General features: G+C 42.2%; 1 protein-coding gene across 4 annotated transcripts in view; it reads left to right on the top strand.

Annotated features, from left to right (window-relative positions):
* Nucleotides 1–13,680, top strand: part of dacha (dachshund a) — a 294,607-nt gene that overhangs the window by 261,058 nt on the left and 19,869 nt on the right. For 3 of the 4 annotated variants that reach the window (XM_052021416.1, XM_052021413.1, XM_052021414.1), the window contains 2 exons: nt 9,007–9,150; nt 10,841–10,909. In XM_052021416.1, the coding sequence (XP_051877376.1) occupies nt 9,007–9,150; nt 10,841–10,909 (213 nt within the window). Of the gene's footprint in view, nt 1–9,006; nt 9,151–10,840; nt 10,910–11,061; nt 11,167–13,680 lie in introns of those variants that run through there. The other variant, XM_052021415.1, reaches the window with a different exon arrangement.

Raw genomic sequence — 13,680 nt, 5'->3', positions numbered from 1 at the left:
TTCTTCCATGTAAATGTTGTAATTCCATTTAAGTAATGGATATTAATTAAAGCCATATAAATTATTAGCATTAGACAATAAACGTTGCAGTATGGGAGATAATTCATGTAACCTGTCATGCTTATGGGTAGGAGTGACACCTGTATTCTGTTTACAAGAGAAGTCTAGAGCAGAAGTGACAAGTTGACCAGCAGCTAAGTGACTTAAATTCACCCTTTGATGTTGATGAAAGATTTAATGGGCCTTCACCAGAACTGCTCCAACACACAAGGAAGCAAAGAACCATGGATGAAGACATATTCAACTCTATTTTACTCCAGTCATGCTTGCTTAATATATAGAGGATGAGGTTTGCTGCAATTGTATGATCAATTAGTTCTCACCAAAACATTTTAACATTGGTATTTGGGTTTAAGATTGAAATCACTGTCGTACAAGGGTGTGGACAGTCATTTTGGGCAATGAACAATTTACAATTCAGAGACAACCTGGATGCAAATTTCAGCAGTTCTGTGCTGTTTTGGGGCTCTGGGTACCTGTCTGTCTCCTGCATAAAACCAGATGCATGCTCATAGATTTGTCGCACTAGTCCCACTGGTTGCACATTGGAAAGACTGGGAACTCACTCACTCACTCTCTCTCTCTCTCTCTCTCTCTCTCTCTCTCTCTCTCTCTCTCGCTCTCTCTCTCGCTCTCTCTCTCGCTCTCTCTCTCCCTCCCTCCCTCCCTCTCTCTCTCTCTCCCTCTCTCTCTCACTCTCTTTCTCTCACTCCACAGTGAAATTTTCCAGTCTTGGTAACATTATTAGGAGGAACTTAAGTTTGACTCCGCTGCCCTTTGTCATGTCACCTGACTTTAGGCAGGAAGGCAATGGAAGTACCTCAGCTCAACTGATCATGCAGTGGCTGATGGGCATCATGTGTGAGTCTGGGGAAATGAGCATAAGCTAGTGTTTTAATTGCTATAATTAAATAACCCTGCACTCACTGTTCAAACTTGCTCCTGATCATAGACAGAAATTTCTAGTCTATTGAACTGTAACCTGCCTCTTGAAATCTCACCATTCTGGTGCCGGGGATATTGTGTCAGTTGTCAGTGCTGAATCTTTTAACGGGATTTCTTTAAAACTTAATACAGCAATGAATGAGATCTGATAGCAAAGTTGATATGGCCACCCTGATGTCATTGTCTTTATTTATAATAACTTCTGAGAAAAAGAATTTACATGCCCACTCTTATTTTTAAATCCCTTAATGTCCTTGTACTACCCTAACTCTGCAAACTCTTCCAACCTTAAAAATATCTGCACTCCTTAGTCTGGCTCCTTGCTCATCCCAAATTTAATTGAACTCCCATTGATGGCCCTTGAGTGAACGAATGTCCCCATGAGGGTTCCCTTGAATAAGCAAAGAGTTTCCACTCCCCAAAGGTCCAGCTGGTCATCAAAGGAACTTATGGGACCCTTGCTCTTTGTGATTTTTATAAATGACTTGGATAAGGATGTGGAAGGGTGGGTTAGTAAGTTTGCTGATGATACAAAGGTTGGTGGTGTTGTGGATTGTGTAGAAGGTTGCTGTAGATTACAACTGGATATTGATAGAATGCAGAGCTGGGCTGAGAAGTGGCAGATGGAGTTCAATCCAGATAAGTGTGAAGTGATACACTTCAAGATTTCGAATTCGAAGACAGAATACAAGCTTAATGGCAGGACTCTTAGCAGTGTGGAGGAACAGAAGGATCTTGGGGTCCACGTCCATAGATCCCTGAAGGTTGCCACGCAGGTCGATAGGGTTGTTAAGAAGGCGAATAGAATGTTGGCCTTCATTAGTCGGGGTATTGAGTTCAAGAGCCGCGAGGTGATGTTGCAGCTCTGTAGAACTCTGGTCAGACCACGCTTGGAGTATTGTGTTCATTTCTGGTCGCCACATTATAGAAAGGATGTGGAAGCTTTAGAGAGGGTATAGAGGAGATTTACCAGGATGTTGCCTGGATTGGAGAGCATGTCTTATGAGGATAGGTTGAGTGAGCTAGGGCTTTTCTCTTTGGAGAGAAGGAGGATGAGAGGTGACTTGATAGAGGTGGATAAGATGATAAGAGGCATAGATTGAGTGGACAGTCAGAGACTTTTTCCCAGTGCGACAATGGCTAACACGAGGGGACGTAATTTTAAGGTGATTGGAGGAAGGTTATAAGGGGGTGGTCAGCGGTAAGTTTTTTTACACAGAGTGGTGGGTGCATGGAACGCACTGCCTACAGAGGTTATGGGAGCAGATACATTAGGGACATTTAAGAGACTCTTAGATAGACACATGAATGATAGAGAAATGGGGGGCTATGTGGGAGGGAGGGGTTAGATAGATCATAGAGCAGGATAAAATGTCGGCACAACATTGTGGGCCGAAGGGCCTGTACTGTGCTGTAGTTTTGTATGTTCTATGTTCTATGACAATGAATGTCATGTTTTCTGACTTCTTAATCCTTTGGGAGTCCGAATTGCTTGATGTTTTCAGTGGCCAGCACTACCCTGAGGAATGGGTCCTGGAGTAAAAGGGCCACCTGTGATTTCTCACAGCTGTTTGCATTCTAACCATACCAGCTGAGTGGAGACCTACTAACAGCCATACAAGTACCAGAGCAGGAGTGGAGAATGCTGTTGGTGTCCTAAAGATGAGATTCTGCTGCCCTTATCAGTTTAGGGGTGAGCTGCAGGTAATGAGAATTTACAGGAGCGCGAACCGAGCTGCATAACCTTGCAATAGAGGTAATGCAGTGTGGATCACACCACCATGAAGTGCCAGAGAAAGAGCACAAAACTATTAAGTCCCTGAGGAGACACAAGAGATTCTGCAGCTGCTGGAATCTGGAGCAACAAGCACAGAATGCTGGAGGAACTCAGCAGGTCAGGCAGCATCTATGGAGAGAAATAAACAGGACTGTTTATTTCTCTCCATGGATGCTGCCTGACCTGCTGAGTTCCTCCAGCATTTTGTGTGTAAGTCCCTAAGGACCTGGAAGCCAATGTAAAAGACCAGCAAGAGCAAGAGGAGTAGGAGGATGCTGAAAGCTCTGGAGGATGTTCCTACTCAATGTCAGCAGCTTCATCTTCCTGCTGAGAAAAGGAGGGAAGCAATATCTGGGAATTCCCTCATAATCTCCGGTGCAGACCACATGGCCCTTTCCACAGTCGCCAAACTACACCAACAACCAGTCAAGAGAGCTTAGTGAATTCACATTTTCTCAAGCTGTTTCACAGCTCTACCTGAACTGCTTATAACACAGTGAATGAATCCCTGATTCAATTACTTAAGTGGCTTGGTACTCTGATGGTACTCTGTACTCTGTATTTCCTAAGGAATGACACTTCTCTTAAAGCACTCAGACTTCTATATAAAGTATGCTTTTGTCGGAAGTGAACATGTCTGAGCAGCATCTGAGGCTAATAGTGCATTTGGTATCTAAGCCATTTGACATTGACCACATATAATATTGAACTACTCTCAGCCCTGCATCCAGGTCTTTAGGGTTTGATTCCCACCACCAATTCAGTAGCTGAGAATGTGTTGTTTTGGCCTGTTGTTCACTATTGTAGACAGTGTAGCTGAGAGTAGTGCATATCACAATACATAGATCAGATTTGCATGTGTTGGAGAGGGAGATGCATCGAGGAGCTAACAAGCAAATAAAGTCTACACACATTTAATGATGAGAAATCACTCATGGACTTCTAAGTGTTATTCAAATTAAGCCATTCAACCAATTGACCTTTTCAGTGGAGGAAACCTGATGAAGTCTCAGCAGTGGAAGCATCACATTTCACTTCAGTGTCACACATCCTGCACAATACTCACTTTTGATGGATGTGCACTCACGTTTATTCCTGTCTATAAAGGAAGGCCCTTGGAGAACAGACCACAATGAGCAAATATTTCATCTTGTGATATGCCTTCCCTCAGTTCTTCAGCTGCTTGGGATTCGCTTGCTCAGAAGTTGCCATTATATATATTGGAAGAGGATACCAAGTGGGGAGAAGAATCCTGAGGAGATACTTGGTTTCACATTGGAGGCCATATTCATCCACTGTCAGAGTAACATAGCAGCTATGACATAAGTCAAATTATTGCACATTTATTTGCTAAGCTACAGTGAAGCAATCCTTTTGATTTAAAAGCCATCCCTTGCTCTCCAGCAGCAATGAAGGTTGACCTCAAACATGTTGATCTGAAATGTAAGACATCAGCAACTTATCTAGTTGACACATCACCAGCTATGCAGCAATGACAGCAGTTGGCACACCAGTGGACGTCTCTCTATGCACTGAAATATATGAAGCACCCTAGCACCCACGTCACTCCCTTTAGGCCACTTTGTGGGTGGATTTTGCTGTCCTAGGGTACAGGGTCGGGGTACTTCTCCCTTACTACAGACTGGATGCTGTAATGCTGCTCCCTTTCCTCTCAAGTCCATGCTGGTGTCTCTGAAAACACCCTAATGGGCCGGCTTCAGACTGCAGGCCCCAGGCAAGTGAGGGACTCATCTGGGATGGATGGCTGTGGGGCACAGGTGAGTGTATTGCCTGAGAGGTTGTGATGGTGGTGAGATGCTGCCCCTGTAAGGGGGAAACATCAAGATCTTGAACCAGCACAGCAGGCAAGCTCTCAGGGGACCAGGTAGGCAATGATACAACAATCTACAGGTACTCAGACTGCATTACCAGCATTGCAATCTCCAAAACAATTGAATTGGAATTGGTTTATTATTGTCTCATGTACCAAGGTACAATGAAAAACTTGTCTTGCATATTGTTCATACAGATCAATTCATTATACAGTGCATTGAGGTAGTACAAGGTATACAATACAGAATGTAAAATAAAGTGTAACAGCTACAGAGAAAGTGCAGTGCAGGTAGACAATAAGGTGTATGGTCGTAACGAGGTAGATTGTGAGGTCAAGAGTCCATCTTATCGTACTAGGAAATTGTTCAATTGTCTTATAACAGCAGAAAAGAAGCTGTCCTTGATGCTGGTGATACATGCTTTCAGGCTTTTGTATCTTCTGCCCGATGGGAGGGGGGAGAAGAGAGAATGTCTGGGGTGGGTGGGATCTTTGATTATGCTGGCTGCTTTACTGAGGAAGTGAGAAGTAAGAGAGTCCATGGAGGGGAGGCTGGTTTCGTGATGTGCTGAGCTGTGTTCATAACTCTCTGCAGTTTCTTACGGTCCCGGGCAGAGCAGTTGCCGTACCAAACCATGATGTATCCAGATAGGATGCTTTCTATTGTGCATTAATGAAAATTGGTGCATGTCAAAGGGGACATGCCAAATTTCTTTAGCCTCCTGAGGAAGTAGAGGCACTGGTGAGCTTTCTCGGCCATGGCATCTATGTGGTTGGACCAGGATAGGCTATTGGTGATGTTCACTCCTAGGAACTTGAAGCTCTCAACCCTCTAGACCTCAGCACCATTTAAGTTGACAAGAGTGTGTGCACCGCCCCCCTTCCTGAAGTCAATGACCAGCTCTTTTGTTTTGCTGACATTGAGGGAAAGGTTTTTGTCATGACACCATGTCACTAAGCTCTCTATCTCCTTCCTGTACTCTGACTCATCATTATTTGAGATAAGGCCTACTATGGTGGAATCATCTGCAAACTTGAAGATGGAGTTCGAGCAAAATCTGGCCACGCAGTCATGAGTGTATAGGGAGTAGCAAAGGGAGCTGAGGACGCAGCCTTGTGGGGCACCAGTGTTGAGAATAATCGTGCTGGAGGTGTTGCTGCCTATCCTCACTGATTGCAGTCTGTTAGTCAGGAAGTCAAGGATCCAGTTGCAGAGGGAGGTGTTGAGTCCCAGGTCTCGGAGTTTGGTGATGAGTTTGCTTGTATTGAAGACGGAGCTGTAGTCAATAAACAAAAGTCTAAAGTAGGTGTCTTTACTGTCCAGATTCTCCAAAGATGAGTGCAGTGCCGGGAGGTGGTGTTCACCGTAGTCCTGTTTCAGCAGTAGGGGAATTGCAGTGGGTTGAGACCAGAGACTGACCCAGCTGACAGACCCGGAGTCACAGGTGCCTGGGCCCTGCCATCTTCACTCTCAGTCAGTTCTCTATGCAATCTGCTCGGGGTGCCGAGTGGCGTGAATGGGGACGGGATGTCGGCTCCTGCAGGAGGGAGAAGATGTCATGCAAGCCAGAACTTTGACCCTGTAGTGGAGCAATCTGCTCACATTTGGCATCTCTCTGCTCATGTGGGAGAGCCTTCTACTTATGTGCAACATCTCTTTGCTCCTGGAGAACTGTAAGCTGCTCTTGGATAACATTCTGCGTCCAACCTCAGCAGCAACCTTTCTGCACAATGAGGGCAGCAAGCTGTTTCTTGCTGGAATGTCACTGTTTCCTTAGAGCTTCAAGCCGATTCTTAATGGAAGACCTCCACCTGGATCAGGGGGATATCGAAGCAGAACCATGTTACGTGACCCACATCTGTACCTCTGTGGCAGTCGTCAGGTGCATCAGTAGGTGTTGTGTGACAGGACTGAAGCCCTTGCAGAAGGGATGTATTCATATCTCAATCTGAGGACATGGTCTCATAGAGTCACAGAGTTGTACAGCACAGAAATGGGCACAACTCATCCATGTCGACCGTGATGGCTCCTGGTTCTACACAAGCTCTTGCGAGACCATTGAATTGGATCCTTCTGTAGACCTTGCCATTTCCTGCATTGAACCAAACAAGCCTGACTACACCCAAACCATCCTAATGTACATCAGCCTAGTCATGAAGGCATCCCAATTGTGATCCTAATCTGAGCATCACAGATGCGTGGATTCTGCCTCCTCTTGCACACTCTGGCACTAGATCCCTCATGCCCCATGCAGACTGTGCCCCACTAGTGCCTGCTGTACTTCCCCAGGGCACACGTCTTTCCTACGTCCTTTGCTCATGGTGCCAACCTCTGTGGTGGTATTCTGGGGTTTGGTGCACAAGGACAGACAGCACTCATCATCATTGACCAAATCCAGCTTCTCCTTCTCCTTCTCTCCACTGCTCTGTATTCGGGAGGAGGAAAACCGGAGGCCATTACAAAGAGAAAACAAGTAAGTTGTACATAAAAGCTGCACCTGAAAACCCTCAGTGGTGATGCAGAAGCAGGCACAGTGGTGAAGGTGTATAGTGTTGATCCATACAAAGGGGATATAGTAATCACAGTGAGGACTGGTAATGTATACCTGCTAGATTTCATAAAGTCTCTGCTCGTGAGGTGAGTTGAACCTTGGTGAGAAAGTGTGTTATCTCCTGCCCGGTGAGGTGCTGAACAAGAGGGCCCCTCTTGTCATGCTGGCCCCCCTTCCTATTCTTTGCTGCTTTGGCTGAAATGAAGAAGGTCATTGAATAACCTTTTTCATGAGCTTACATTTGGAGGCTTGATCTGTTGGGGCAGCAGAGAGGATTAGAAGGCCAGTGGTGGGGTGAGGTGCAGGAGAGGATGGGTCATGTGAGCAGTGTGGATGTAGTAGCAGTTTGTGAGATTAACAGTTTGCATTTGTATCTCTATCTGGATGCATGTGTCTATATAAGACAGCAACATGTTTAAATTCCTGCAGCTTACCTTGACATATCTTGTCCCATCATGAAATTTCTTGTGACACTGCCTTATTGTGCAGGATTCTCACTCTTGGAGGAGACAACTGGAGCCACCTCTTGCTATAGGCACTGCTCATGGCAGCCCGGTTGGGCCGCCTGGATTTCCCACACAGTGTGCATCTCATTGACCAGCCTTTCAACACTCCTTTCGGGAAACCATAGAACACTCTCCCTCTCCCCTCTAGCCCCTTTTTCCTCCATGTCAACCATACCATGTATTGGTTGGCATAAGGAGTGTGCCATTAGTGGCTGATGCCCTTTTGTAATTGCTGTAAAGTAAATTGGTATCAACTGTGCTGAATTTAGGCAGATCTCACTAGCAGCCATGCATGTCACATTTTAGTGCTTCTTTTTTTTTGGGGGGGGGAACAAATGGAATTTAATCCAGAGAGGTGTGAAGTAGTGCACTAGAGTGTGGACAGGGCCTGGAACTTCCTGTCTGAAACGGTGGTAGAGGCAGAAAGCTTCATGACATTGAAGCTGGTCGGATATGTACTTAAGGAGTCGTGTCCTCCAGGGTTGTGGACCAAATGCTGGAAGATGAGATTAGGCTGGAGAACTCTTTCTCAACCTTCAAGCTCTGTCATGGGAAAAGATTACCAGGTGGACTGAGGAAGAGATTGAAAGATATGCTTGGAGTGCAACATCCCCACTGACTCCTGGAAACCATTGGCCATGACCATCCCAAATGGAGAAGGTGCATTCTGGATGCTGTTGAGAACCTTGAACCCATGCATCGGAAATGACAGAAGGAGCATACCCGCCCATACAGTCAACCAGCGCTTGTCCTGTCTGTGGAAGAGCCTGCAGTTCCCACATTGGCCTCATGAGCCACCTCAGAACCCTCAAAACCAGAATGGAGACAATCATCTTTGATCCTGGGAGACTGCCCAAGAAGAAAAAGAAAACGCACTATTGTGGTGCAGATGTGCCTTTGACCAGTTTTGCAATACTTAGCAGGGAGCATCATCTGCTGCCAGCACTAACTGCCACAATGCTTTAATGCTCCATAAACAGGTGCAGTCTAATTTCTAAGTATTAGTCTGTACAGAATTACACCTCGAAAATAATGATAAGGTTGTATAATTTTGCAAATAATGGAATTATCTAATATAAAACTACGGGAAAAATGGTTCAAACAAAAGTGACCTGAAATTCGCAAGCATAAAATTTGAAATATAAACGCCTCCTGAAAAAGTGCTGTATTTTATTCAGTGAAAGTGCAAGGGATTGAGTTCAGTTCAGATTTTTATAATGCAAGATTTTATATACAGAGTATAAAACAACCTGGAAATTGCTGTCATCCAGGCAGATTTTCTAAACAAACCAAAGACAAATTCAATTATTATGTATCTGTACTTTACAATTCCAGCAACAATTCAGAAACGACTGAAGAAAGAGAAAAAGGCAAAGAGGAAATTACAGGAAGCACTTGAATTTGAGTCAAAGCGACGAGAACAAGTGGAACAAGCTTTACAACAGGCCACATCCACAGAAAGTCTCAGGGTGCTTAATGGTATGGCTCTCATTTCTTTTTACTTAATGTTGCTCTTATGAGTGGAAGTGCAAGAAATGTGCAGCAGACCCAACAGAAATTGTGAAGAAAAATAAAGCCAAATTAACTAATCCAGTTTACAGTCTGAACTGATGAAGTATTGATTTAAAACATCTTTACAGATATATAATCAGGAGGATAAAAGGATACTGCACGTGAATAACCTGGCTAATGTTCAATGAACATGGATGTCCTACAATAAGGAACAAGAAATATATATATATATGTATATATATATATATATATATATATATATATATATATATATATATATATATATGTGTGTGTGTGTGTGTGTGTGTGTGTGTGTGTGTGTGTGTGTGTGTGTATATATATATATATATATATGTTCTTTATAGAAAATGCCTAATATTTTACCTCAAACCCTGCTCAGTTTTCATTGTAAGTTTCAATTCAATGGGAATTTACCAAAAGCCAAAGGGAGCACTTTGCTCCAACACTATCCATCATGTATAGACATGGGTGGCTACCACAAATGCAAATCATTTTTCGAACAGTGAATCAATTTCTTCCTTTTGCATTGTAGAGGCTTTTATTTCCCTTTATGGTAATGCAAACAGAGAACGGATTAAACCTCAGATAACACAATTTAACTATTAACATGCTAGCCATATGGAGTTGTTTATTTGGCAAATTAGGTTTAATGTTTAACTGAACCATGACACTGAGCTTTCCAAAGTTCATTACTTAATATAAATTTAAGGTCATTGATTTTCTGTTGCTGTGGGGGAAATGGGGAGAGCTCTTTGCATAGCCTTACATAAGGGGTTGTATCATGATTGATTACTCAGTTATGGATGGTGGATTTGTACAAACAGCTGACATGAGGGAGTGTAATATGCTGATTTGTTCCCTTGATTATTTTGTCAGGTACAAATAAACATAGAAATTTCTTTTAATTAAATATTACAGCTCAAAAAGCCAGAAAGTGCAGATTATGCAAAGGGTGATGAACGAACAGTGATGAGTTGTTTTTGTGCATGGAAACTAAATATTAGGCTTTGAGGCCACATAATCCTTAAATAAAAATATGCTAGTAATGCTTTGATATATGTGCTGTCCAAGATTTTAAAAGTTCAATTTTAGCTTCAAATTTGGCCTGCATTCTTTTACTGCCAAAATATTTAGTCCATTCAGTGGATTAAACCTGTGTAGTGACTCATCCTCCAGGGTTGAATCTGGGGTTGAATCTGGGAACATAAACTGGTTCCCATCATCCAACTGTAGCCACACCGGAAACCACACGGTCTGAAGATAATAACAAATGAATTAAATGATTTTTGCACATGGCTTGGACTCATTTCCAAATTGTGTTATAGCTTTTCATTATGCATAATGAACACATTTTAATTATAGTCACACACATTCTGATGTGTGTAAAAATTAGCCACGGAACATTATGCACATTGTGGATTTGATGGGATCAGAGGTTAATAGAGTTACTGAACTGTTGGAACTAAACCCTCTTGCTCATTAGTGATCACATGATAAGATGGCTTACAACTAAGAGCTTACTCTTTTTTGAGCTGACTTATTGTTTTACAGCACAGAAATAACTGTCACTTTTTAAAAAAGAATTTAAAAGCCAATTGAAAGAAAGCATCAACTGATTGAATCTTCCTCTTCTTAGATGCAGTAATTCCCGAGATGGAAGCTGAACATTGTGGGACTCAGCTCGACACAACAGCAACAGTACAAGGTAGGCATTGACTACTCAAAAGAAGTAAAATTCAGAGCATATTTGGGGGATTCAGGTGAGAACCTTAGAATAGAGGACTGGGCAATTTTAGATTTTCTATTATATATTAAAAGATAGTTTCAGGTTTCTGCTTTTCTGTTTGGTTATTTTAGGCAAGGAAACAAATTGAGGGAGGAGTTTTAAATTCTTCATTCCTTTATCTTGGCCTCCTGAACACATGCTCTCGTCCAACTGGGAAAAAAGAACCTCTCTAGCCCATGGACTGTTCCATACCAGACTTGCAATTGAAAAGATAGAAGTGTTGCCCAGTGTAATTTTACCTTCTCAGCACCAGAGTTTACCTTCAACTATCTTCAGCAACTTAGGAAAAATCCAATGAAGTGCACTCTGTGATAGACAGCAAACCACAACACTGGAATATGATGCTGTTGGAAGCCTAACAATGTATTGCTGACATTATGAGCTAATGGGACAGTATTTTTATAAGCCAAACGTGTTGCCATTTTTAGAAAAAGTTAATGTATCTGTTAACTTCCTGTCTTTGACATTCAAAAATTCATCACACCATTAGTTATAACTTGAATTAAAATATTAAGGTAAATTAGAGGTGCATTCATTGAAGATAGCAAACAGACCGATATAAAGCCCATTAAATACAGATGACACACGGCAACGATTCACTGTCAATATCCACAATTCCCCTACGGATATTATTTGAAATCTACATTTACAGAGTAAAAACATTGATTGAGGGAATTGTCTCTGTTTGCTTGTTTGTACTTTCCCACAGGAAAGATTTTTGTGCACATGTTGAACCCAGATTTGTGTCTCATTACAACTGATATGTAATAAACACAAGCTTTGATTGTGGACTGCTTCTTCCTTTCCTAGACTTCCTTTGTTTGTTTGTTTGCTTCTCTTTTTTGTGCTCGGCTCCTTTACCACCATAAATTCCCTCTTAAATACTTAAAGGGAAACATCAAATGAAGAAAACAAACAAAGCATCCCTAGGTTTCCTCAATCATTGAGCACCCCAACTAAAAAAAAGTTTAATGGCTGATGCTACTGCCAAATAATGAACCTTGGAAGATATTTAATAAATCTGCCTTAATGTTTTAACATTTCTGAAAGTCTTATGTATTTTTTAATTTTTTTGGCAATAGCATATGATAATGATGTATAATTGGTGATATTAGCAGAGTTCACTTTTAACAAATGAGAAAGTTAAATATTTAATTGCACAGCATAAGTAAACTACTTGAAACATCAATGTAATGAAGATCCTGACTGTAATCTCTTTACTGGCCCAATGTCTTTATGTAACAGCTCTCGCCAGTCTATTGAAGAATTGTGCTTGTATTTTTTACTTTTGTTCAGTTACTATTTTATGGTAGTATTTGTTGAATGGAATCTACTTAATGAAAGTTCTTTGGACGTGAAGAACTAAAGGATAATGAGGAACTCATCCTTTTTGAGATGGTGATTGCATTTCTAAAGAATGAGATTGGTATATCTGCCCCAAGCATTAGTGCAAAGATTGAAGACCTTTTAAATGCAAGATTCTTGTTGTCAAGCTTAGAACAGTTTATCTACCATCCTGAATAATTAACTAATGGGTGGAATGTCCTCACCTGAACTCACAAAAGTATGGGATGATATCTTATTCTTGATTCATGATTGCTTCCTGGAGTTCCTGGCAACTGCCAACCTCATCCTAACCAAACTCCTTCATACTTATTCAGAGAAAGATGAAGGAAACTTTGGTCTTTCTTCATTAATAGCTCCGTCTCTTTACTAGTTAAGCTCTTGGTAGAGCATTTGCCTCCCGACAGTTCTCTTTGTGTTCTGACAGCCTGACAATAGAAAGGCTTCCTCAACCCCAAGAATGATCCAAGACAAAGTACAGGTAGATTTATGGCACAAAGGCAGTCACTTGACCTTGTTCAAGGGTGATTTAGAATGGGACCACTTCTTTGCCACAACCCTTCACATAAAAATCATATAGAACATAGAACAGTACAGCACAGAAACAGGACCTTCAGCCCACGATGTTGTGCTGAACTAATTAAGCTAATGACCCCTATTCCCTTCTGCCTGCACATAGTCCATATCTTTCCACTTGGTGTATATTTATGTGCCTATCTAAGAGCCCCTGAAATGCCTCTATTGTATCTAACTCCACCATCACCCCTGTCCGTGCTAGTATTAGACATTTCAACCCTGGGAAAAAGATACTGGCTGTCTACTTTATGCCTCTCACAATTTTATAAACTTCTATGAGGTCTCCCCTCAGCCTCCGCTGCTCCAGAGAAAACACCCCTGGTTTGTCTAACTTCTCCTTATACACATGCCCTGTAATCCAGGCAGCACCCTGGTAAATCTCTTCTGCACCCTCTCCATAGACTTCATGTCCTTTCTATAATGGGGCGACCAGAATTGAATGCAATATTCCAGATGCAGCCTAGCCAGAGTTTTATAAAACTGTAATCCTGACTCTTGAGCTCAATACCTCAACTAATAAAGGCAAGCATGACATATGCCTTCTTTGCCACCCTATCGACTTGTGTGGCCACTTTCAGGAACAATCAAGTTTTGCTAATTGGGGTATATTTGGTGAGTTACAATGTGGTTGGTACTGCCTAAGCTACCTGAGTATAATTCTCTTCCAACACACAATAGGCAAGTGTCCATCATGAAACTGATAAAACTGAGGCATGGAATGACTATTGCAGGAAGGCATTACCTGAGGCATTACCTGAGGACTAGGTGTG

The sequence above is a fragment of the Pristis pectinata genome, chromosome 8 (assembly GCF_009764475.1).
Source record: "Pristis pectinata isolate sPriPec2 chromosome 8, sPriPec2.1.pri, whole genome shotgun sequence".
Lineage (NCBI taxonomy): Eukaryota > Metazoa > Chordata > Chondrichthyes > Rhinopristiformes > Pristidae > Pristis > Pristis pectinata.
The sequence above is the reverse complement of the archived record's forward strand: the minus strand, read 5'-3'. Positions and strand labels throughout refer to the sequence as shown.